Below are 27,911 nucleotides of genomic sequence, written 5' to 3'. Positions count from 1 at the left end.
TTCACTACTGCCAGGTCGTGAGCTCCAGAAGTCTAACACACAAATTAATATACTGTACAACCAAATTAATATACTGTAAAATACCAATATTTTGCATAAGGATCCAGTAAATCCTAAATTACAATAGCTGTCATTTTTTTTAGCACAATTAAGTACAAATTCTTTATTTTTTGTATAGTTCCAGCAGGTCAGATTTATGGTGAATGTTTCAGTTGACTTGACCTTTATCTGACAATCTCACCGGAACAGACTCAAGGGGAAACGTAGCAACGCCTAAAAGCATAAACCTTGCTTGTGTATGGCGTCAAGGTTCTTGTTACAAGCGCTGATACATTCCTCTTTGAGTCTGTTGAAGTCGAGTAGACTAAAAAGGTTTGCCATAATTCTGATTAGCCGAAACTATACAAAAATAAGGAATTTATGCTGAATTGTGAAAAACAAGTGTGTGTTAAGTTTCAGCATTAGGAACCATTTTTCTGCACCTGCAAACGTAGCCGGAATGTCATAACTTTTCAGTTTTATCTTCTCATTCTACATTATTCTCGGTCTACGTGAAAGTGAAGCTAAAGAATATTAAATGGACATTCTCATTAAAACTAACTTTTGCTATTGTACTCCTTATGGTAAATAAAAAATATTTCTAATGTACTTTGGTTAAAAAAAAATGAAGTTTTCCATGTTATATTTGTGCTTAAAAAAGCTCAAGAACACATTTTCCCCCATCTCATACACAGACTTTGGACCGAACCCCAAACATTGGAAGTGCAGCCTGGAATGCTGAGGGGTGTGTGTCCAACCAACAGCATATGGCAGCTAAGTGTGATAGGAGTTATGATTGGATGAGACTGGACACCCCCCCCCCCCCCCCTCAGCACTCCAGGCTGCACTTTCTGTGTTTGGACCTCGGTCCTAAGTCTGTGTATAAGAAGGGGGAAAATGTGCTCTTGAGCTGTTTTAAGCACAAATAAACATAGAAAACTTCATTTTTTTTAAGCAAAGTATATTAGAAATATTTTTTATTTACCATAAGGAATACAATAGCAAAAATGTATTTTAATGAGAGTTAACCTTTAATTTTCTTTTTTTTTACTTTGTGCCTTGTTTGTAGTACCACTTTTTTTATGTAAGACAAACTTAAAATTAGCCTCTTTATAATGAGCAAAAATGTCTAATTTGGTGCCTTCAGGCCTCTTTTAGGGAACATCGAGGAAAAAAAAGTCATTGAAATGTGTAGTGTTCATCCGGCCATAAAATAATCAAATATTACATTGTGTTTGTGGATGTTTAACCACACTATTAAGAAGAAGCTCAAGAAAGGAGGAAGGACAGGGACAGAAAACTCAGCTGACAGAGTTGCTTTTAAGCAGAGAGCACTGGCTGCCCTAACATTTCCAGCAAAAGTGTACACTCACTTAGGACTTAAACCTTCTCCATTAAGCTATATTGAAGAGCAAATGTTCAGTAAATGAATGCAACTATGTTTATGTTAAAAGCCCATTTCCTGCAGTCTGTAATTGAAGGAAATTTGGCAAAGCTAGGACTTGCTCCCACAAATGGAAAGATGGATAGCATTCATACAAGTGGATGCATCACTTCATATTTAACCTTAACACTTCAGTCATTAATGTTTTGTCTAACTTCTCCTATGAAAGAAAAGGTACTGTTCCATTGACGTAAAATTAAAAAATCAACTCTGCCATGCTTTTCAGAAGAGAAGATTCATTATTGCCAGCTAATGTATTGGCATAAAGAAAACTAACATCCTATCAGACAAGGCACACATTCAATCTGCCTTCCCAGCCCCCTCCCATTTTAACTCGTGCTGTTTTATTGTTATAGGCAATTTGTACCACTCAGCATGACAGTGTAAACTGAATTAAGATTAATTTACATGCAAAAGAACACTTAGGAGAGCAGCATGGTAAGCAAATGTATTGCCTCGATTGCTGAGGTGGAAAAGAACCTGGGAAGGGGAAAAAAAGCCAGTTTAATTAAGGGGCATCAAATATGATTGCTGGAGGTAGTTAGGGGGCCAGAAAGTAGTAAATGTCCGACTAGTTAAAGAATTAGCATCTTGCTTGCAAGGGATTTATAAGATAGATTCATAAATCTTAATAAGACAAAGTAAACACCTTACCTCTAACTTTCATTTGATGTCTTTCCAAAAAAAAAAGGAGAACAGAATTGCTATCAACAAAAACTCTGCAAGTAATATTCACTGGGAACATTGGCAGAGTAGGATGATAATGCCACGTTATAGAACATGACTCCTTGAGACAATTAAGGAAATATATCTTGAAAGTTATATAAAAAAGGTCAAAATTCAATAGAATTTAAAAAAATTGAAGTTTGGCCAATTTGTAGAACCAAATTGTGGTAAAACCATTATATAATGAACTGTCCACAACTATATGTTGTTTCTTGATATTGTTTACATCAGGATGAATGATAAACTAAAGATCGAATGGAATCTCTTATGCAGATGTGAACACGATCTTATGGTGCCCTTCAATAGCTGGGTGTTTTTGCCCTTACCATTGTTGGAATGCTAACAGCACCAATCCAAAATGTAAAACAAACTTTAGAGGGGTATTCTGGCAAATAAATTCCAATTTCAAATAAATTCCAAATGCATTATTGTATGGAAATCTAACACAATTTTGTAATATATATGTCTAAATGAATTCCTACTGTTTTTCAATCACCACCATATAATAGGATGAATTTACTTCTACTACTGCCCATAAGAATATATGTGGGCAATGGCGCCTGATGTTAACCTATCCTGAGCATGAACTTCGAGAAACCAAATGCAATATTTTTCGCCAAGGTAAATCTCTTGATTTGACAAGATCTGGCACAGGGCTTTATTTTAAATTTGTATTGCATTAATTTGTTTTTCCTTTTAAAGGAAAAAAAATTACATTATATGATATATATATATATATATATATATATACACACACACACACACACGTAACATAACTAAGATGGTTATAGAGCCACTGGGGAAAAAAACTAAAGGAATATGCTCAATGACTTAAAGCAGTTAACCCCTTAAGGACCAAGGACGTACCAGTACGTCCTTGGTCCTGCTCCCGTGATATAACGCGGGGTTACACGGTAACCCCGCATCATATCACGGCGGGCCCGGCGTCATAGTGAAGCAGGGACCCGCCGCTAATAGCGCGCAGCGCCGATCGCGCTAAAAGCGAAAGTGAAACCATGCCAGTTAACTCAGTGGGCTGTTCGGGATAGCCGCGACGAAATCGCGGCATCCCGAACAGCTTACAGGACAGCGGGAGGGCCCCTACCTGCCTCCTCGCTGTCCGATTGCCGAATGACTGCTCAGTGCCTGAGATCCAGCTGAGATCTGCTCATGCGGCAGAATCATCGATCACTGGTTTCCTATGAGAAACCAGTGATCAATGATAAAGATCAGTGTGTGCAGTGTTATAGGTCCCTATGGGAGCTATAACACTGTAAAAAAAAGTGAATGAATATCATTTAACCCCTCCCCTATTAAAAGTTTGAATCCCCCCCCTTTTCCCGTAAATAAAAATAAACATATATGGTATCACCGCGTGCGGAAATGTCCGAATTATAAAAATATATCATTAATTAAACCACTCGGTCAATGGCGTGCGCGCAAAAAAAATTCCAAAGTCTAAAATAGTGCATTTTTGGTCACTTTTTATATCATTTGAAAATAAGTCCTATCAATGCAAAAATGGTACCGTTAAAAACTTCAGATCACGGCGCAAAAAATGAGCCCTCATACCGCTCCATACACGGAAAAATAAAAAAGTTATAGGGGTCAGAAGATGACAATTTTAAACGTATTAATTTTCCTGCATGTAGTTATGATTTTTTCCAGAAGTCCGACAAAATCAAACCTATATAAGTAGGGTATCATTTTAATCGTATGGACCTACAGAATAAAGATAAGGTGTCATTTTTACCGAAAAATGTACTACGTAGAAACGGAAGCCCCCAAAAGTTACAAAACTGCGTTTTTTTTTTTTCAATTTTGTCGCACAATTTTTTTTTCCGTTTCACCATAGATTTTTGGGCAAAATGACTGACATCATTACAAAGTAGAATTGGTGGCGCAAAAAATAAGCAATCATATGGATTTTTAGGTGCAAAATTGAAAGAGTTATGATTTTTTAAAGGCGAGGAGCAAAAAACGAAAATGCAAAAACGGAAAACCCCCCGGTCCTTAAGGGGTTAAACTATTTATTACATAACTGGAAGCAAGGAGTATCCAAGCACCACGGCCTCGGATTAAGAACACTGCTTTATTGCATCATCATCCACAGGAACATAAAACACAATTATCATGGACCAAGGAGTGACTCGTTTCAGCAGACGTAGCCGCCTTAGTTGTACTGCACAATCCCAGGAATCCATCCCCTCTATATAAGGGGAGAGCTCCCCCCACCGTCAGGTGCCACACCTGTGCCGATGTGGGCAAGACACTCCCATTAGACAGATGGGAATTCACATTGGTTAGTCATTAGAGATGAGCGAACTTACAGTAAATTCGATTCGTCACAAACTTCTCGGCTCGGCAGTTTATGACTTATCCTGCATAAATTAGTTCAGCTTTCCTGTGCTCCGGTGGGCTGGAAAAGGTGGATAAATTCCTAGGAAAGAGTCTCCTAGGACTGTATCCACCTGTTCCAGCCCACGGGAGCACCTGAAAGCTGAACTCATTTATGCAGGATAAGTCATCAACTGCCGAGCCGAGAAGTTCGTGACGAATCGAATTTACTGTAAATTCGCTCATCTCTAGTCACGAACTTCTCGGCTCGGCAGTTGATGACTTATCCTGCATAAATGAGTTCAGCTTTCAGGTGCTCCAGTGGGCTGGAAAAGGTGGATACAGTCCTAGGAGACTCTTTCCTAGGACTGTATCCACCTTTTCCAGCCCACCGGAGCACCGGAAAGCTGAACTAATTTATGCAGGAAAAGTCAGCAACCGCCGAGCTGAGAAGTTCGTGACGAATCGAATTTACTGTAAGTTTGCTCATCTCTATTAGTCACCATCAGTGCAACACTAAACATAATGTATATCAACATAAATAACACATTATATAGTGCATTAATATTGTTAAATGCTAATATCAGCATAAATATTATGCATGAATACACAAGTATATCACATCAAAGTGAGAAGAGGAACAAAGATGGCTATGGAAATGAAGTCCTTATATCAGTGTAAAGTACTTCTTTACAAAGTGAAAAAAGCAAAAAAATTATAAAAAGTGTACACTATAAGACACCAAGATACAAATAATATATGCTAAATGCTAGAAAATAAAGAGAAAAGAATACAGAATTAGATATTTTAAAAGACCATAGTTATATGTGCAGAACTAGAGCGATAAAAACATAAATGAATACAAGAAAAAAAAAAGATAAATAAACATATAGTATGTGTATTTGAATAATAATAAAAAAAAAACTATTAACCAATCAACTTTTGTTCTGCACATATATCAAAAAGAGGAGCTGGAACTATCTGGAAGTAAGTTGTGACCGGGCGATAGTAAGATGCGGGTGTATATACAGTAACTATATATGCTGCTACTGCTTTGTGAGAAATCCCACAAGTGCATGAACCACAAAAACAGGATAATCTCTAATATTAGGGTACCATAATAGACCCATCATGAATATTCACTCAAGGTACATGCAATATTGTGGGAGAGTTCCCAAAACTATAGGAAAAGAGTAATTAGAATATAATAATACATTTAGGTTTAACCAATTAATATCACTCTAAGATTACATTTCCCTTATGACAGTTTCCTTACAATGTATCTCACACAAATGCTTGTTCCTTTTCTCCCATAGTCATACAACTACATACATTTGTGTCATAAGGGAAATGTAGTCTTAGAGTGATATTAATTGGTTAAACCTAAATGTATTATTATATTCTAATTACTCTTTTCCTATAGTTTTGGGAACTCTCCCACAATATTGCATGTACCTTGAGTGAATATTCATGATGGGTCTATTATGGTACCCTAATATTAGAGATTATCCTGTTTTTGTGGTTTACGCACTTGTGGGATTTCTCACAAAGCAGTAGCAGCATATATAGTTACTGTATATACACCCGCATCTTACTATCGCCCGGTCACAACTTACTTCCAGATAGTTCCAGCTCCTCTTTTTGATATATGTGCAGAACAAAAGTTGATTGGTTAATAGTTTTTTTATTATTCAATTCACATACTATATGTTTATTTATCTTTTTTTTCTTGTATTCATTTATGTTTTTATCGCTCTAGTTCTGCACATATAACTATGGTCTTTTAAAATATCTAATTCTGTATTCTTCTTTTCTCTTTTTATTTTCTAGCATTTAGTATATATTATTTGTATCTTGGTGTCTTATAGTGTACACTTTTTATAATTTTTTTGCTTTTTTCACTTTGTAAAGAAGTACTTTACACTGATATAAGGACTTCATTTCCATAGCCATCTTTGTTCCTCTTCTCACTTTGATGTGATATACTTGTGTATTCATGCATAATATTTATGCTGATATTAGCATTTAACAATATTAAATGTCTAGTGGGAGTGTCTTGCACACATCGGCACCTGGCGGTGGGTGGAGCTCTCCCCCTATATAGAGGGGATGGATTCCTGGGGTTGTGCAGTACAACTAAGGCGGCTACGTCTTCCAAAACGCGTTACTCTTTGGTCCATGCTAATTGAGCTTTATGTTCCTGTGGATGATGATCCAATAAAACAATGTCCTTGCATGCAGTCCCCACACATCCGTGCACACGTGGCGGATTGGTGAGCTGGATACTCCATTGCTTTGTTCATCTATTTATTACATAAGGAATAACTGATTTGCTGAAACCAGAGGACTGAATGCGTTCTAGCACTAATTTAGCATTGATTATTTTTAAGGTTATAATTTTTATTTTTAATAAAAATTAAAGACAAATCTGATACTCTTCGTTATGCCTAGTGCAGGTCCTGTAAGGACGTGAATAACACACAGATTCTCTCTTTGGCGTTCTTTGAATCTTTGTGGCCCCTCAGATCCTTTTATAACCATAACACAGTGTACCAGGCGTTATCCAGCACCCAAAAAAATGCCCCTAGCTACAGAACGATATTATGATATAATACAACAGATTCTCAGAAGGCATTTTTTTGGCCTCACACACTCCATGCACTGTCTATAACAGTGCTAGAGATACCCGAGTGCTGGGCTCAGCTACCACCAGGTTTCCCAGAGGTCAGACTCTCTCAGAAACCAGATGGAAAATATTGTACTTTTCTATAGCCTATGCCTTACTATAAATTTGCCTCTCGTGCTTCAGACTAGTTACAGTCTCTACACTCAAGTTATTGTGAACAGTGGTGAGCTGCTGCTTGCTCTCTCTCTCTCTCTCTCTCTCTCTCTCTATATATAAATATACATACATATACACACACACACACACACAATTTATTTTATATACATACACTTATTTTTGGGAAACATATACAGCTAATTTAACTAAAGCTTGTAAAAAAAAATACAAAAACAAAGCAAAAATGTTAACACATGTGCAACACATTTCTTCACACACAACTAGAACAACAGATCTGTGTGGACTAAATAATAATGCACTGTGTGCCTCAAGGTGAGGTGGACCCTTATGCCACCTTGTGCCCTGGCACCATATGCTATGGCATGGAGTTATGCAGCAAAGTGAAAGACAGAAGCAGGTAAAACTACTTGCCAAGGCAGCGCTTAATAGCTATTCTCTCAGGAGACAGAATAGGCATTACTCACCTTTATTTGTGGAGCAGCAGTTAAGCAGCAGTGAAGGCTTTAGCCAGCAGAAAGTAAAAAATATCAAGAGAGATGACAATGGACATCAGTAACACAAGATAACAGTTCTAGTGGCCACATACAGAAAGATCCTAATGTGATGTAGGAGTACTCCGACACTGAAGCACTCTAGCTGTTTAGTTATACAACATTAAAGGGGTATTCCAGGAAAAATCTTTTTATTATTATTATTTTTTTTTATATATCAACTGGCTCCAGAAAGTTAAACATATTACTAAATTACATCTATTAAAAAATCTTAATCCTTCCAATTATTATCAGCTGCTGAAGTTGAGTTCTTTTCTGTCTGGCAACAGTGCTCTCTGATGACATCTCTGCTTGTCTTGGGAACTGCACAGAGTAGAAGAGGTTTGCTATTGGGATTTGTTTCTACTCTGGACAGTTCCCAAGACAGATGTCATCAGAGAGCACTTAGACAGAAAAGAACAACTCAACTTCAGCAGCTCAAAAAAAAAGCTGTATAAAAAAGTTTTTCCCTGGATAACCCCTTTAACATTCATCGCCAATTTATACCAGACACATACCTGATACATCAGGGGAGAAAGACAAAAAGGTAACAACAACTGAACAAGACTCTCAGCTTGGTATATTCCATCAATCACACATTTAGTAGAACAAGTTTTTATTTAAAGCAGCACTCCAGCTAAAGACTTTATTTCCCCAGCCTGCTAGTACCATGCAAAATATAGATGTGTGGGTAATTTGGTTAATAGTCAGCTTTCTTTTCAACATATGATCCTGTTCTGGTTATGGTTCTGACACCAGGTGACTGATGATCTGACTTGCTGAGTGGATCATTTTCTCCATTCCTTTTAAGGAGATTGTCATTGAGTGTCTGATAGAAATAGAGAAAATGACTTTTAGTCCACACACCAGACATGGGGAGATTTGGCAAATCAGATCAGCAGTCACTCGGTGTCAGAGCAGGACTGGAATGAAATCCTATACTAAGAAGGGTAAATCCTACGTTATTCTTTTGTACACATGCTCTGATCTGTAGGGTTTTCCTCAACTTAAATCCAAATTTTCTGTAGAAACCTTAGTAAATATGTTGGGATCTTTCGAAAATGTCGGAGACATGCCCCATTTTCGACATCCACGCCCCCCTTTTCCTGGCATCCATACCTCTTTTCTGGGTTTTCTCAGTAAAATGGAGAGTTGGTCCATTTTTATTTTTTTAAATACTGGCGCACACAGAGTTTCTGGCACAATGCGCCAGATTCTGACACACAACCCGCCAAAACAAGTCAGGTTAGGGAATATGTTTTGTGGGGTGAGGGGAACAGGTTTTTGTTAGTAAGTTTCTTCATTTTTTTTTTTTTTTTAAGCAAAACTTTAATAAAAAATTTCTGATAAAAGAAAATAAGAATCTTCTACAGTGTTCCCCAACCTGTGGTTCTCTAGACCTCCTCTGTCAGGGCATGCTGTGACATGCAGTTTTGCAGCAGCAGGAGAGCCAAAGGTTTAGGAACAATAATAATCTAATATATGTCACATTGTAAGACGACTTAGTTATTCCTACCTTGTTCTTTTTTAAAGTCCATTTCTGACATGGTTACTGGTAAGAGAAGTTCTCCGGGTGGTGGTTGTATTTTAACAGAAAACTTGTCCTCTTTGGTGCTTTAAAAAGAAAAAAAAAGTTGACATAAATAACGTATATCTATTAACGTTAGACCTAAAAAACTAAATAAATATGCCACCACCAAAATATAAGAAATCCCGCTCTTTTAATCTAGCTATATAATTTTTACAAAAATGTTATAGGGATTTATAGAATGATCGGCAGCTAACTACTAGTTCTACCTACTTGTGTTTTTCAAATTTTCACAGTTTATAAAGATATATTAGTTAAGTATTGTTCTAGTGTTCTGTAGTCTAGTTTAAAAGGTTACCATACCAGTCAAAAAAAAAAAAAAAAAAAAGAAACAACAAAACTTTTGACATGTCGTAGTGACATGAGTGGTTTTGATGGGTGGGTGTTTAGATGCTAAGACCCCCACCAATCGCTAAAATGCTGAGCGCTGTGCAGATTTGTTTCTCTCCAGAGGAAGTTAATAGAGTTTCTATTGATTTTCTTTGAACATCACTATACTACTCCTGCAGTTCTTAGAGCAGAGGGGTGCCTCTACTGTTCCACTGTTTATTTTGATGACTGGTGGGGGTCTTGGCACTGGGACACCCACCAATTAAAACATGTTGCTATGAGGTTTCTAAAATTATTGAAGACATAGGCACGCTTTAAATAAATATTCTAACCACACTACAAAAAATCAAATGTAAAAAACTACTGTAAACTATTGGAATTTAGAAATTAACTCTACGTGACTTTTTATGATCTCAAAAAGCCAACCCGGAACATGGTCAGTACTGAAGAGGAGCACAACTCTGATAAGGCTCTTTAGCTTCTTGAGGATGCAGTGATTTTTCATTTTAGGGTTTTTGTTTTTTTCCACCTCACCTTTTAATAGCCATAAGTCTTTACTTATTCCATCTACAGGGCCAGATGAGGGCTTGTTTTATTTTGGACCAATAGTAATAAAATCACTCATTGAAGTCCCCCAAAACATTTGTGGGGCAATATTACATAAACTCTTTCAATTGAAAACACTGTTCATTGCTATGCCATAACATAGCATTGATCAGTGTTATCTGCACTCTGCTTATACAGACTGCCAAGACAGCATGTATTTACAGTGCGCCGATGCAACGGCACAAAGGCAGGTGAGGGCCCTCTGGGCGCCATGTAAGCTGATTGGGACCCCGCAATCACAGTGCAAGGGCCACGAACAGCCCATTCAGCTAGTTAGCAACTATATTTTAACAATTTAGATTCTGTGATCAACTATAAGAATTAGTTCTGTGCTGAAAATACTTACCAACATTTCAGAACTATTTATTTCAATAAACATATTTTCTGTAATTTTGCAAACTCAATATATATTGCTAATATTCTACAGACAACATATCCCAACTAAAATAATTGATCACTGTCATATAGTGACACCCAATGTAAATAAATAAGTGAATTCCAAGATTATGGTTAGTATTGATTCTGGATCGTCCTTTGGGTCTCATTATAGTAAGAGAAATATAATTACTTGTAATAGAAAATCAATTGATTAATGTTCATGATATTTAAAAAGAATATTTACAATAGGTTATTGATGAGGGAAGACTTAAGAACATGACAAAAATGAATTCTTCTGATGTCAAATGCGAATAATGAAGTAAAATATTCCCATGTTAATAACAAATAATACAATATAACATATGTCTGCTTTCAGTCACAACACAATATATAAGATACAGGATCATAGAACTTTTTGCTTATATTTTGTAATTCATACAATGTGATCAAAACTTACAGTAGAAATGTTCCACCTTTTATTTTTTTCCCTAAAGGGAAACTGCAACTATGCTTTGGGGCACTTAACCACCAGCACGTCTTTAGGCAGCTGGGGTTTAGTATCTCAAAGCCTCTTACATCAATTGCTCCATTTACTAAACGAGAAAACTCATCTCTAGCAGCTATGGGCACACACCCATTATGCAGATGACGTCAAAGACAGTACATCTCACTACTTTACTTATGTGCAATGATTAAGACCTGTAATGGATTGAAACACGTTACTTTTCTATTTAACTTTCCTCTGTGTGACGGTTCTCTCAATTCTTCTGTGATTTTCACCCCACTATTTATTTAACAGCATACAAAATGACTGCTGTCTCGGATTTTTTCCAGCTTGCAATGTGGCTGAGACCTGACATCACTAGTCAGCTGATGACAGGGAGCCTGTCTCCTTCAATGGGTGGAGAGATCAATCTGCAACTAATGCAACAGTTGTAGGCACCCTGATTGAAAACCACAGGTCTTTCGTTTCAATGGGTGGGGTGGCTGATGCGTGGGAGGGAGGAAAATGGAATAATGAGATTTGTAGTCAAAAAAAGAAAAATCAAACAGGAAATACAAGTTCACAAAAAGCTAGCCACAGTGTTATGGTAATCTCACAACATAGCCATTTAGCCCCAAGACAAGTGCAGATCCTGCCTAAGCATGTCCATTACTGCCTGCCGGGTACGTACTAAAATCACCTTATGGTGGATAACCCCTTTAAGGTAGGCAATTTTAGTACATTTATCTCCATAAAGGCATGCTTGTGGTTTAGTATTTCTAAATGTAGTGATGGCTACACATTGCGTACATACTGTTAATTCACCCATGCAAACAAAAAAAAACTTACGCACATGACCCGGAAAAAAAATCTGGAAAATGTAACCTGCAGTGTGAATTTGAAATTCACACAATGTCAATTTACTTTGTGGAAACGCTTCCGATTTTTTGCAGGTTTTCCCCATTGATTTCAAATACTTTGGGGCAGATTTATAAAATTTAAAGGGCTACTCCAACCGCTGGAAGCCCCCTGCAATCTCCTGCCCAGCACCCCCGCTCTCTACATGTACAGAGCGACCTCATTACGTATTTTATGCTGCATCCAAAAATTGAAAGAACAAAATAAATATTAAAACTCTGTAATTACACACTGCAGATTTTACCTGCAGATTTTCTGTGCAACATCTGCAGAATATACTCTATGTATGAACACAGTCTGTAATAGAAACTGCCTATTATTGCCTATAGCAACCAGTCAGTCTGGCTTGTAATTTTGAAAAGACAATTAAAAATTTTAAAAAAAGCAGTCTGGGCGTTTTTTTTTTTAGCCCATATAATGCACACTAACAACCACTACTCCTACAGTGCCATTTATTTTATTCCAGCACAGCTGTATCCATGTGTTTTTTTTACTCTAATTTGGTCATGTGATCACAAGTCTGACTTTCCAAACCTTCCAGTGCCAATAGTTCCAACAGGATTTCAGACTTCCTGTGAACTAGTTACTTAGAGGATAAGTACCGTATACACTCGAGTATAAGCCGAGTTTTTCAGCACGATTTTTCGTGCTGAAAACACTCCCCTTGGCATATACTCGAGTGAACTCTCCGCCCTCAGTGGTCTTAAACCTGCGGCCCTCCAGATGTTCCAAAACTACAACTCCCAGCATGCCCGGACATCGGCTGTCTGGGCATGCTGGGAGTTGTAGTTTTGAAACATCTGGAGGTCCGCAGGTTGAAGACCACTGCCCGGGCCTTCGTCATCATCCAGCCCCCCCTCCCCCTTTAGTTTTGTACTCACCTCCGCTCGGCAGGACATTCGGGTGAGCTGGTCCGGGCCATCTGTGCTGTAGGACCGTCCGGTGGGGAGGGATAGTCCCTGTGCACCGTCAAGGTAACGTCACTATTCCGGGGCCGGGCGCGAAGCGCTGAGAAGAGGCCCACCTGGTGAAGATGGACAGCCCGGAACGACTATCCCTCCCCACCTCACGGTCCTGCAGCACAGATGGCCCGGACCAGCGCACCCTAACGTCCCGTTGAGCGGAGTACAAAACTAAAGGGGGGAGGGGGGGCTGGATGATGACGAAGGCCCGGGCAGTGGTCTTCAACCTGCGGACCTCCTCCGGGCATGCTGGGAGTTGTAGTTTTGGAACATCTGGAGGTCTGCAGGTTGAAGACCACAGTTAAATCAGACATTGACAAGCGGTGATGATGAAGGGGGTGGTGTGGGATGATGACAGGGTAATGATGAAGGGGGGGATGATGAAGGGGTAATGATGAAGGGGTAATGATGAAGGGGGGATGATGAAGGGGGGATGATGAAGGGGGGATGATGAAGGGGGGATGATGAAGGGGGGATGATGACAGGGTAATGATGAAGGGGGGATGATGACAGGGTAATGATGAAGGGGGGATGATGAAGGGGGGGATGATAGGGTAATGATGAAGGGGGGATGATGACAGGGTAATGATGACAGGGTGATGATGATGAGGGTGTTAATGGCGGGGGTCTAGATGATGACGGGGATGATGACAGGGGGATGATGATGAAGGGGGATGATGACAGGGTGATTATGAAGGGGGGGATGATGACAGGGTAATGATGAAGGGGGGATGATGACAGGGTAATGATGAAGGGGGGGATGGTGACAAGGTAATGATGAAGGGGGGATGATGACAGGGTAATGATGATGAGGGTGTTAATGACGGGGGTCTAGATGATGACAGGGGTATGATGATGAAGGGGGGGATGATGAAGGGGGGGATGATGACTGGGTAATGATGAAGGGGGGATGATGACAGGGCAATGATGAAGGGGGGATGATGACAGGGTAATGATGAAGGGGAGGGGGGATGATGACAAGGTAATGATGAAGGGGGGATAATGACAGGCGGTGATGATGAAGGGGAGATGATGACAGGGTGATGATGATGAGGGTGTTAATGACGAGGGTCTAGATGATGACAGGGGGGATGATGTATTTCCCACCCTAGGCTTATAGTCGAGTCAATAACTTTTCCTGGGTTTTTGGGGTGAAATTAGGGGCCTCGGCTTATATTCGGGCCAGCTTATACTCGAGTATATACGGTAATGTAATGTATCTATATAGTGACCTCACCAGCATATTTAAAAGAAGAAAAACTACCACAAGAGGACATAGTTTTAAATTAGAGGGGCAAAGGTTTAAAAGTATTACTTTACTGAGAGAGTAGTGGATGCATGGAATAGCCTTCCTGCAGAAGTGGTCGCTGCAAATACAGTGAAGGAGTTTAAACATGCATGGGATAAGCATAAGGCTATCCTTCATATAAGATAAGGCCAGGGACTATTCATAGTATTCAGATTATTGGGCAGACTAGATGGGCCAAATGGTTCTCATCTGCCGACACATTCTATATTTCTATGAAATACAGGATGACATCACCAACTACCATATACCTCATACTAGCTCCCAGATCCCTCCCCATCCCTCTCAGCTCCATCTGCTATCTATGGGATCAGAATATATAGGAGTTATAAACATCTCCTGAGGGTTTGTTCACACATGCGTTTTTTTTGTTGCTTTTTTTCAGTTTTGGCTGTGATTTTTGACAAATCATGACAAAAATGGAGATTGTAAATTAATTGTGCAAAATATGGTAGAAACTTAAAATTTTTACCATAATTTTTGAAAATCACTGCAAGAATGGATAAGGCTGTGTTCACACGTTACGGCTAAATAGTGCCGCAAATTACCAAAATTTGTAATGTATGTACACAGTGACCTCACCAGCAGAATAGTGAGTGCAGCTCTGGAGTAATACAGGATATAACTCAGGATCAGTACAGGATAAGTAATGTAATGCATGTACGGTATATAGTGACCTCACCAGCAGAATAGTGAGAACAACTCTGAAGTATAATACAGGATATAACTCAGGATCAGTACAGGATAAGTAACAAAGTATGTACATAGTGACCCCACCAACAGAATAGTGAATACAGCTCTGGAGTATAATACAGGATATAACCCAGGATCAGTACAGGATAAGTAATGTAATGTATGTACATAGTGACCCCACCAACAGAATAGTGAATACAGCTCTGGGGTATAATACAGGATATAACCCAGGATCAGTACAGGATAAGTAATGTAATGTATGTACACAGTGACCTCACCAGCAGAATAGTGAGTACAGCTCTGGAGTATAATACAGGACATAACTCAGGATCAGTACAGGATAAGTAATGTAATCAATTTTTTAAATCAATTTTTAATGCCATACAATTTCTGTGCTGCTTAAAGAGGTACTTCCAGAAAGTTAAACAGATTTTGTAAATTACTTCTATTTAGAAATCTTAATCCTTCCAGTATTTATCAGCTGCTGTATGATCCACAGGAAGTTCTTTTTCTTTTTAATTTCTTTTCTGTCTGACCACAGTGCTCTCTGCTGACACCTCTGTCCATGTCAGGAACTGTCCTGAGAAGGAGAGGTTTGCTATTGGGATTTGCTCCTACTCTTGACAGTTCCTGACGTGGACAGAGGTGTAAGCAGAGAGCACTGTGGTCAGACAAAGGAAATTCAAAAAGAAAAGAACTTCCTCTGTAGTATACAGCAGCTGATAAGTACTGGAAGGACTGAGATTTTTTTAATAGAAATAATTTACAAATCTGTAACTTTCTGGCACCAGTCAATTAAAAAAAAAAAGTTTTCAAGGGGAGTAATCCTTTAAAGGACATCTGCAGCATTACAAACACTTATCCCCTATCCTCAAGATTGATCGCGGGGGGGTCCGAACGCTGGGGCCCCCGGCGATCTCCTGTATGGGGCCACGGCTGTCCCGTGCAGGGGGCGTGCCAGCCGCAGCATGACGTTGCGGCCGGAACGCCTCCTCCATACATCTCTATGGGAGAGGCAAGGAGGCAGCATTCGTGCCTCCCCGCATCCCCCATAGAACTGTATGGGGACGGGGAGGAGACGGGCCATCATTGTCGACCTCACCATGAGCGCTTATGGCGGCGCCCCGTTAGGGAGATCGGGGGGGGTCCCAGCGGTCGGACCCCCCGCGATCAAACACTTATCCCCTATCCTGTGGATAGGGGATAAGTGTAATGCCGTTGCAGTTGTCCTTTAAAAGTGCTTTCTAGATACTCATATCACTGTAAAATTTACTTTTAAAACTTGTAAAATGAATAAAAAATACATTTTCTCACTACAGCTCATAAAACACTAAAAAATACTTGCTTAGTTTACTGCACAGGTAACCAGCATTTGTTATGCAAAATACATAGTCAGTGATTGGCATGTAAAGTCAATTGATCTGCCCATTACCACTATCTCCCAGCCCCCAGAGCCTCTGCTATAAAGCTATTGATCTAAACAGTGCCGATCGGTTTCCATTTTCTGATTTTGGGCAGGCCAATTAAGAATGTGAATAATTGTGATTACACCGCTTTAGGATCAATTACATCTGATGTAAGACAAAGTGCTTGTACTGGAGCAACCCAAAGAACAGGATTATGACGATTGATGCTTTTATGTTCTATGGTTCTTGAAGAAAGTATAGAAATAATTGTGAGCCCAACACAAAACCTCAACATGTACTCAAATGTATTTTCTCTCCAAAACTGATCCCATAGAAGAAACAATGGTATACTGTGTAATTACAGCATGTTCTAATTTCAGTAATACTTATAGGAGGATTCAGGACAGCATTCAATTAACCCATATTTAATAATCCTGATTCAGAGTAATTTAGCCCATTATGGGAGATTTTAATAATTTTTAATTATTAGGCTGCCCAGTTTCAACACGCTTTGTCTGTCCAATCTTTGTGGTCAAAAACTGTATCGCAAAACTATGGCAATTCCCAGTAAGACTCTGTGGATCAAGGCCACACAACACTAACTACTACTTTACATGCAAAAAAATGAACTTTGCTCACAAAGTGCTGACTGACTGGGACAGGTCGCATTCATACATGCAACACTGTACATATTAGGGAATAAAGGAAGCACCAATTTTTACTTCATCATCTTGGAACCAGTTTTCATGTTGTGAGACTTGATTTTATATTTATTTATTAATAACTGCTAGAATATGCTTTCCTGATTGTTTAAGGGTCTTTTTCTTTTTTTGCATGAAACTAGTCTGGGGATCAAATGACAGCTGGGGACCAACTAATTCCAGCTTCTTAAAGGAAATCTGTCAGTCATCAGTGTCACCTGCACTAACCTGTCGGTATAGACAGGTAGTGAAGGTGACACTGATGAAAATGGTAATGACCTTGTCCTGTTCTGTGGTTCTCTGGCAATCCTCTTCAGCTCCGGGACAGAATTGGAGCATGGGTGGAGCTTAGTGACGTCACCGCTGCGGTTTGCTAGCAACGGGACCCAGTACAGAACAGCAGCGGTGAAGTTGCTAAGCTCAGCCCATGCTCCAAGTTGGGTCCGATGCTGAAGATACAGAAGAGGATTGCTGGAGAACCACAGCACGGAACGGGACAAGGTAAGTACTGTTGTCATCAGTGTCACCTGCACGACTCATCTGTACCGACAGGTTAGTGCAGGTGACACTGGTGACAGATTTCCTTTAAAAAAGCTAATTCTTATGTCTTAGTGGGACCATTCATTTAACCCCTTAGTAAACAGTCAATATATAGTTTATCATGGTCACTAAGAGGCTGGAGAAATTCCGGATTGAGAGGGTCTTCTGCGGTCTAATGTCAATCAAGCTCCTGCTGTAATAGCTAGAGAAACCCCCAATCCTGGCCATTTAAAAAAGTAATGGTCAATTATAAATTATCAATTATAAGCACAGCATCTACTGTAGGTTGTTTCAGAGGGGAAGATTTGCAGATGGGCTGCCATGACAGCCAGGGACTTAGCAAGGGCCTCCAGGTCTGCTATGTATGGAAGCCTTATAGCCAGGAAAGCCAAGGTCATGGTTTAATAAAGCGTTTTGTAATATAAAACTACAAAAAACAAACACCCACCCTAACAAAGAAAATGTTATTGTAAAAAAACTAATGCTATACATAATTAGTATTTCTGCATTCATATCTGCCCAAACTATACAATTATTAAGTTATCCGTCCAATACAGATAACTATAAAAAAAAATTATACTGGAACATGTTTTTTCTCATATGTTTCAATTTTTTTTATTTTTTTGTACTTTATTATGGGGGCAGGCATAATTTGTCTGCTTTCTACACAGCATTTAGAGCTTTACAACAAGTGGACGTAGAAAAAAGTAGCCCAAAAGGGACCCTAATGACTACGGGACAGGTTTCTAGGCAGGCTCTGGGACCTATGCAGAGGTCATTCCATGGATGTTCACAGAAAAATGGAAATTTAGAAAACAATATGTATAACATAAGAACTAATAACTAGATGGGTCTCAGAATTCATCATAAAAAAAAAAAAAACACTTAAAATTTTTTGATTTTTTTGTTTTAACCCATCACTGATATTTGCTGAACATGTACATCAACATGTTGGGGAGGCAAAAAAAAAAAAAGTAGACACAAGATCTTGGGGGAAAATGCTGACTTTTCACCAAAGCTTTTGCCTGTCTCGGAAGTCTAGGAAGTGTGGGTGGGACGAGCAGGGCACTGTGCAGGCTCCTGGCTTGTCAATCAGCCTGCTGTGTGAGCCAGGGGGAATGTCACCGAGCCTCAGTGCACAGAGCCCTGATTGTCCTCAGTGCACAGAGCCCTGCTTGTGGGAATGCAAAAATGTAAAACACTACTGCCAAAAATCACTGCATTGGGAAGGGGTAAAAACGTTTTTATTGTGCAGAAATCGAAAAAATAAAACTTACATTTTGCATCATTGTAAATGCATCCAGCCAGAAAATAAAGTTACAGTCATGGCTGTAAATGTTGGTACCTCTGAAGTATTTCTCACAGAAATGGATTGCAGTAACACATGTTTTGCTATACACATTTATTCCCTTTGTGTGTATTGGAACTAAACCAAAAAAGGGAGGAAAAAAAGCAAATTGGACATAATGTCACACCAAACTCCAAAAATGGGCTGGACAAAATTATTGGCACCCTTAACTTAATATTTGGTTGCACACCCCTTTGGAAAAAATAACTGAAATCAGTCGCTTCCTATAACCATCAATAAGCTTCTTACACCTCTCAGCCGGAATGTTGGACCACTCTTGCCTTGCAAACTGCTCCAGGTCTCTCTTATTGGAAGGGCCTTTTCCCAACAGCAATTTTAAGATCTCTCCACAGGTGTTCAATGGGATTTAGATCTGGACTCATTGCTGCCACTTCAGAACTCTTCAGCGCTTTGTTGCCACCCATTTCTGGGTGCTTTTTGACACATGTTTGGGGTCATTGTCCTGCTGGAAGACCTCCACAATTTTGAAAGGGTGCCAATAATTTTGTCCAGCCCATTTTTGGAGTTTGGTGTGACATTAAGTCTAATTTGCCTTTTTCCTCCCTTTTTTTGGTTTAGTTCCGATACACACAAAGGAAATAAACATGTGTATAGCAAAACATGTGTTACTGCAATCCTTTTCTGTGAAAAATACTTCTTTTTCTTGAAATATTTCAGGGGAGCCAACATTTATGGCCATGACTGTATATTATTTATTCATCGTTCCCAAGTTTTGAGCTCACTGGTAACTTTTTCCAGGGCTGCTGGGGTATGCTGACTCAATAATGAAGGCTGTACAACATCTACTTTCTAAAAATGTACATTGTAACTAAAATCCATGGAATATTATGCATTTAGCTTAGAAACGTTTGTGTGCAACATTGTCATTGAAATAACATTGCTGGAGAGCACGACAACTAACATCCAACCGGTGTATGAAGGAAATCTATTTATAGTGTTGTTGGTCATCGCTAGCTGTTCTGTAATATTGATCGGCCGTGTTTGTCTAATAGGAAAATAATAAACAATTACTTTGCAATGCCAGAATAAGTAATCAGTTTTTATATATCTGATATAGCAAACCTCCCTAAACATAAAGGTGATGATCTGCATAAATCAATGTGCTATGGTACAGTGCTTGTATTTATCATTGCAGGCATCCTTTATTCAACATAGGAAAAGTCAAATTGTCCCATCAATAAACTGTTTAACACTATCTCTAATTCCCGAATAATACTTACAATTACTCATAGACTTGTACTTTTTATATAGTCTTCTTTTCAACTAGAAATCTAAAATGCATAATGTACAGGTAAGGCTTTGTTCACACTGCTGTCATGGCTTCCATTACAACAGAAACCATGAGGGCAGGCCCACTGAATAAGACAACAGTTGCTGCATCAATAGAACCTTAGAGATTGTTTGTCCATATTCTACAGGGGTCACTGAAGTAATGTCCATGCTGAACTGTACGGTACATCAAAATGAAGACTGGTATCCATTCTCCATTGTTGTATACGTAACCCTACATGCTGTAATAAAATTTTGGGCCAGTACCAGGCATCACATGTAAAAGGAGCACTACAAGCGTCTAGTTAGAGATATGTTCTGATACAAGGGGCCATATTAATATGGCTAGGGGAATAAAGCAAAGCATCTCCAAAACGGTCGGTGCGAAGAAGGAAAACTGGTAATGCCTGCTGATGCAAAAGAGAAGTCATCTGCTCTAATTTCACAAAAGGGCAAATCGAACACAAATAACTAAAATATTATCACTACAATAGAAAGGTGTCAGAGCACTGTAGCTTCCTGTGTATGGAGTTAAGTAGTTACAGACTGGTAAGTGGTCTGAGTCATAATAGGGAAGCGATGGCACCATGACGCAAGAAGACAAGCCTGCAGAGGCAAGGCTCTGGACAATATTCTGCTGGGAATCCTTGGGTCTTGGATCATGTGGATATATTTGTGACACATACAACCTACCTAAACATTGTAGAGACAAAGAAGCGACCCTTTAGGGCAGCAGTATTATCTAATGTTACTGGCCTTTTTCTAGGAGATAATGCACTCTGCCACACTGTAATGCTCCTCAAACCTTTCCAGAACAATTTCTGTCCAAAATGTTGACTGAAGTCATAAAGGTGCCACCTTGTAATTTAGAAAACATGAGGAATAGCACTATTTCTGGCCATTATATATCTTCTATATGGTATTTTCACCAGTTTATCCCTATGCAGCCTCTATCTGTAATTTTTAGTTGTCCTTGAGCTAGTGGATGGAAACCAGTTAAGAAGAAAAAGAAATCCTGCCCCTCATATCTCTATAGCACACATTAAGAAGCAGCAGCCTCACAGGGGACATCGTTGAGCAGTACTGAGCAGTCCAGCAGTGGAGTGAGATCTAATACTTACTGTAAAATACTGAAGTCTTTCTATCTGCTTCTCCCAGCCACTACCCCCTCCTCTCTCTATAGACACTTATAGGTAGCATGTAACTCATCCCTAAGTGAGCTTAACTCTTTTCTCAGACTTGAGTAATTTTTCAGGGTAAATGATAAGTTTAGGAGGGGAAGCAGAATAGGAGCTCAATTAGGAGAGAAAGTGCCATAAGATAGTAAACACTTTCTTATATTAGCTTGTAGTATTGATTTAGGCTAAGTTTTGTTGAAACAACAGTGCCTATATAAATTAAAAGATGTTCTGCTACTGTCTTGATTGGACCTGATGAAGAGAGGGTCTTGCTCCTCGCAACGCGTAGTCCGCATCGGTTATTGCCCACTGAGGCTATACACACCTCTCCCTGCTACCGACAACCAACACCGAGTGAGCACCGCAACGAGGATTTTTCTTCCCGGACCCACGGGATACCTTCAGCTATCTTCCACCGGCCAGAACTTGCTTCTGACACGGGATCACCTCGGGCAGCTCCCGGCTTCACACCCTGCAATTGGGTGATACGCTATAATAATAGGTGTTGTCCCGGGCGTACAACACCACCAGGTGAGCACTATCCTGCACAGATCGTATTACTGAATTCCATCGGAATAACGGCACAGGCAGCACCTCCTGTTTGTCTCCCCTTCCCTCTTTTTTGTCATATGTGCTACTGTCTTGATGCCAGATTCCACAGGACACTTTCAGAGATCTTGTAGAATCTGTGCCTGATAGGTCAGCGAGTTTTAGTGGTAAAGGAAGGGGGGCACGCTACACAATAAAAAGGCAGAATCAAGAAGGAGAAAGCAAAAGAAAATAGGGGTGCTCCCTCGTCTAGTAGTACAGGCCTTCAGGTAACCCAACAACCTCACTGCAGGTGTGCCCTGTGGCACAACTCTATTATAGGCATATATATGTAAACAGCTGCTGCACTGCTGATCCAATTCCCTGACTGTGGGGTAGCGGATAAACGGACAAATGGAGATGCAGGAAAAAAAAGCAGGTCTTTGTTGGAGGCCCTGCTGTAATTTTCTCATATTCAGTTACCACAGGAACACTTTAGGTTAAGAATTTAATGGAAGCACCGAGAGTGCTTGGAACAGCATATTTCAGTACACACTTCAGCCTTCCTCAGGTCCATATAAAACATATCTAGATGTGAGGAGTGTGGCTTGAGTCTAAGGGGGTTTAAAGGGGTTATACACCATAAGGTGATTTCAGTACATACCTGCCAGACATTAATGGACATGTTTAAGAAGGATCTGCGATTGTCTTGGGGCTAAATGGCTATGAAATTACCATAACGCTGTGGCTATCTTTTTGTGAACTGGCTATTTCCTGTTGGAGTTTCCATCTTCAACTACAAATTCCATAGTTCCTTGTTTGTAAGTTTGAGGTCACTTTCCTCGATCCCAAACACATGAGCCACCCCACCCACTGAAACACAAATGAGCTGAATTCAATTCAAAAGACCAGTGTCTTCTAACCAGGATGCTTCCAGCTGCTGCAAAAATACAATTAGTTGCAGAATGATCTCTCTCTCACCCAGCGGTGACTTCACCCATTGAAGCATAGACAGTTCTAAACAACTGACTAGTGATGTAATGTCTGCACTGAAACCTGGGAAAACCTGAAACAACACTCATTTTGTATGATGTTAAAAAGAAATATTGGGGCGAAAATCACAAAAGAATTGTGAGACCACCGTCACACACAGGTACAGACACTAAATAGACATACACATTTATTATTTCTATGAAATGCAGTGAAAACTGCACTCCTGTATGACATCCCATAAAGCTCACGGTAGCTGACCCTTGCGTAAATACCAATGCGCTTATTGTTGCATGTTCACATGGTTACAGTACAATCACCTCTACTCCCTTTTTTGTTTGTCATCGGTGCAATGCGGGGCTTAGTGTAACCCCTCCCTCACTGGTGCAATTTCTTTAATATCTGCTCACATAACACCTTGCAGAGCCAGTGCATCAGATATTTTTCTCTATATGTCATCTGTAGTACTGTACTATGTAAAAATGTAAAAGACAACAAAAGAAACAAAAAAGTTCCTCCAGCTGTGAGCTCTGCGCTCACAGCTGTCAATCAAGGAAGTGTGTCCATGACATAGGTGATGTTGCATGGACACAGCAGGACTAGTATGTGTCCAAGCAGGCAGGACTGTTGGACTTTTTTTTCCAGTATGAAAAACTGAAAATTTTCTAATGAAAGCAATTGCGAAACCTATTGGTTATACATGCTTTACAACATATCAAAAGTTTTTGTATCAGACAGTGCCCATTTAATCAAGTGCACGTGCACTTTCACCAGCACTACAAGTTGGCTTACATACCAGTTGTTGTACTGCCCCCTGACATGGACCACAGAGGGGACTCTCATATGCTCAATTATAGCAATGACAACAAAAACTAAATAGCAAAACTAAAACACTCCCCATATTATTGTTTTCCAGATCTTCTCTGCTGAAAAAGGGCATGTAATGCTGTGAAAACTATGTAGAAAACAGATGCATCATGGCTTTAACTTTATGAAAACAGAAGTAATCCGTGTAAATAGAGAGGAATTAATAAGGTAAGCATTACCTTCTAGCATTGTGACCTGTTTTGTAAAAAAATAAAAATAAAGATATTCTTTATCAGTGCTTGGGTGCATGCTCATTTGTGGCTTTATTCCAGCTCTTTATAGAAGCAGTCTTACAACTGGGGGACAACAAGGCAAATGGTGAAGGTCCTAGCAGTTGAATTGACACCAACCTAACATTTATTTAGTCTACTCACAACAGCCCTTAAATAGGAAGTAGATAGGAAGCTCCCCCTTACTCCTATATAGTGCACAGGGCACTATAAGGGTGCTATTTATTAAATATCATAGTCTGTTATAGCAAGGGAAGGCTGAACATACGTGCGCTATCTAAGCAAAATAAGCAGACCTATAAAGTAGTTTATTGTTCTATTCTTTTCATTAGCATCTAGAACACAGCGGCAGATGCAACAACATGTCTATATATAGCAATGCTACGTACCACAACTGGAAGCTGGCAGTCTGAGTTGAATCACAAAAGTCAATACCCATTGAGACAGTAATGGATCCCTCTGGCTCCAGAGAATCTGCAAAATAAAATGTTTTCCCCAAATAAATTTACAAAGGTAAAAGAAAATCAAATAACAAACAGCAGTCAGCATGCACTTGCAATAAAAATGCTTGGCTTATCACATTACTGGCTGGGGAGGCTGGCTACACATGAGACCAGGTTTCCCTGTCAGAAAAACAAGTATAAATAGGAGCGGCCATTCAGCAGGCACCGTTGTATCATATGTTTACGGGGCTGAATTGGATTTCGGTTAGTGTGGCTCCTGTTCTTTATTTAAATAGATACAACTATTGTGCCTGTGGGTCAGACATAAGGCTGCCATGTACAATAAGGCTAAAGAGGTGGACTCCCTGCTATCGGGATTTACCTAAAACATTGCTGGACTAGGCCCCCGTGTAAAGAGACATGAGAATAGCAGATCTGCTATCAACCCAGGTAACATAATACAGATATGTAAACTCAAAGCTTAACTTCAAATACTGACAGGAAGCTTAAGAGTCCTCCCTACAGCCCACACCACTGTCAGCCAAGATACGTTAAAGACATTCACCATCTGAACACAGATGATATGGCAGTTCTGGTCAAAGTCCGACAAAGCCCCGTTGACACTTATCTTCCATCAGTTTAATAGCAATTGTGCCTTGTGCTGCAGAACCTAATATTGTGAGACAGACTGGTTTCTTTGGATGTGGAGCCTGACATCCTCACTGATAACACACAACTAATACACAGTGCATTCCCTGGCAACCAGACTGTCAGGAATGACCAGAAGATCAGCTTAAAGCAAGCAGAATTTCCACAGCCCAAAATCTTCAAGCGGATTAGGTTGATACCCATTGATTTACATTTGTAGCAACATAATTTAGGTTTTCCTCCTCCGTCCGCAAAGAGAAGGAAACCTGTGACCATACCCTTAATCAAAATTTTCTTCTGAAGCTAAACAGAAAAATAAAACATAATAAAGTATGTATCCTCAAATTAGTAAAATGGTTTCCCCACATGGTAGAGATAGAACATTGTTCATCTTGATACGCACCACATACAACCATATATAGATCAGTGCCACAGGTAGTAGAACACTAGACTGACTAGTTGTGGCTTTACAAAAAAAATATAAATGATGTAGACCAGCCCCAATGCTATAATGGTAGAGATCTTATAGGTGAAAAATAGTGATGAACAGCTAGTCACTGGCTGCGAGAGGCCATTACAGGGCACTGGAGTGCTAGTATGCAGTGACCACATGGATATTTTTTCTTCACTGCACAACACTTGGCTCCATGTCCGCCAGGTCTGGAGGGAACGGTACCAAAGGAAAACCCAAAGATGTCATTGTGATAAGGGTGTAGCACCCTTGTTCTTGTGATGGATGTGAGTCCCACCAGTCAGAAACCCACTATCTCGTATAACTTACTACAGCAAGACAGTAACTTAAAAGGAAAATGTATTTCAAAATACTGTTCTGGTATTTGCTATATCAGTTTCTGTGGAGGCAGAATGACAACCATTATGGCTGCCAGTAACCCAGGATAAATATCCAGAGAAAATATTTTCAGGGTTTACTCATAGGGCTTACCATGAATGCTTAACTTTTAAAGTGTGACAGAGTGAGACCACTGCCATCTTTAGAATTAGTGTGACTGGACTATACTGGAAGGTGAAGCCTTGCAGCCACATTGGGTATCAAAGATGATCACTCCTTTTCCGTGTTTTGAAGAATGCTGGCATATATGTAGCGGGATGTGATCTAGTTATGCCACATCTTTGCACTTTTACAGTATATTAAAAGTTTTGTGCTACTATCAAATGTGCTCTCTGTGATTTCAGTAATCCACCTGTATATAAGAAATTGACAGAAAGGGTTATATCAAGGGCTATTACTGGCCATTTATTAACTTTTCGGGGAAATGCTTCCCCCAAAAACAGGCAATTCCATTGAGAAAACTTCTTTAAATATTAGGCTATACAAATGTCACAGAGGGTGAGGGTCCCCTGATAGATAGGGTGAGACTCCCCTTTAGTATAGAGAGCAATGAAAAATAATAATTCAAATTGGTGTTATGTAAAAATATAGAGAAAATACAGGCCGGATACAGCTTTCTATGGTGATGTCAGTTCTCAAAACATAAAAAGCAGTGGTGTAACCATAAAGGGACAAACAGTGGATGAGTGGTCATGATCTATTTGGGAGTTATTCATAGAACACACTCACTGAGTGTTTGTATCTTATACCAAACGCATAGTCCGACTATAGTGATCACAAGGCAACCATTTGATACAAGTAGTAAGAATCCATTTCCCATACCACTGAGATGTATGGAATTCAGAAAATATATAAAATTTTTTCTTAGAGAATTTCTTAACGCAGTAATGGCCCATTAAGAGGACAGTGAAATATACAGCAGTGATCAGTCTAATTTGCCATGAACATATAAGGCATTAATGAAACAGCGGTCGTCCTATTATCCTTTATGTCTCCACAGACAGGAGCACTGAGTTCCTTCATTCATGACAGGACTGGCCATATGAAATATGTGAAGCTGCAATATAGCAGCGGATGAATCGTCAGAGTAATATACCAGAATTGTCATTTCCTTTAATTAAACCCCTAATAAAACACATCGGATCTCAAGGCCTTTTTAACACGAACATTAGCTGATTTTATTCCACCTTAGTAACAGTGTTAAAGAAGCACTTTTTTTTATTTATTTAGCTTATATATGACAGCATAGGCTAATATTAGGCAGTAACAAGTCTCTTTTGTATGCCTTGTGTATACTAATTTAAAATTATCCTCTTTGTATTTAGTTATTTTAACTAATCCACCACTGCCTGCCATCTTGATTGCTTCCTCCTCTTTGGTATGGATCTCCTTATACAGCTTCCTTTCCCATGAGGTCTCTGAATGTGCAGAGACAGATGGGTAGAAGTCTCACTAATGCACTTCTTTTGAGTCAAATCTAAAAGCCGTAAGTGATAGGGGACAGAAATTCTAGGTCACTAATCTACGGTAACTCACACTATTAGTATTTTCATATGAAATGCAGCTTCAGCCATTCTCCATGTGATAGGTCCCTCCCTGTCAGCTCTTACAAGCTAAAACCAGGAGAACCGTGTCAAGCTGCATCTTAATTGTTGAGGGACTCACCTACTATATCACTGCTCTCTTGGATTCTTTGATACGGCAAAAAAAAAAAAAGGTATCTTTAGCAGCACTTTGTGCATGGATAG

At 39.5% G+C, this 27,911-nt stretch overlaps 1 protein-coding gene across 4 annotated transcripts in view; it reads right to left on the bottom strand.

Annotated features, from left to right (window-relative positions):
• The window catches only part of AP3B1 (adaptor related protein complex 3 subunit beta 1), a 228,561-nt gene that overhangs the window by 23,203 nt on the left and 177,447 nt on the right, over positions 1-27,911 (bottom strand). For 2 of the 4 annotated variants that reach the window (XM_056541614.1, XM_056541613.1), the window contains exons 24-25: positions 24,612-24,696; positions 9,396-9,493 (exon numbers count right to left, since the gene is read on the bottom strand). In XM_056541614.1, coding sequence (XP_056397589.1) covers positions 9,396-9,493; positions 24,612-24,696 — 183 coding nt within the window. Of the gene's footprint in view, positions 1-7,660; positions 7,851-8,210; positions 8,709-9,395; positions 9,494-24,611; positions 24,697-27,911 lie in introns of those variants that run through there. The other 2 variants (XM_056541621.1, XM_056541629.1) reach the window with 2 other exon arrangements.

This window comes from Hyla sarda, chromosome 1 (genome assembly GCF_029499605.1).
Source record: "Hyla sarda isolate aHylSar1 chromosome 1, aHylSar1.hap1, whole genome shotgun sequence".
Lineage (NCBI taxonomy): Eukaryota > Metazoa > Chordata > Amphibia > Anura > Hylidae > Hyla > Hyla sarda.
This window is presented reverse-complemented; position numbering and strand designations above follow the sequence as displayed.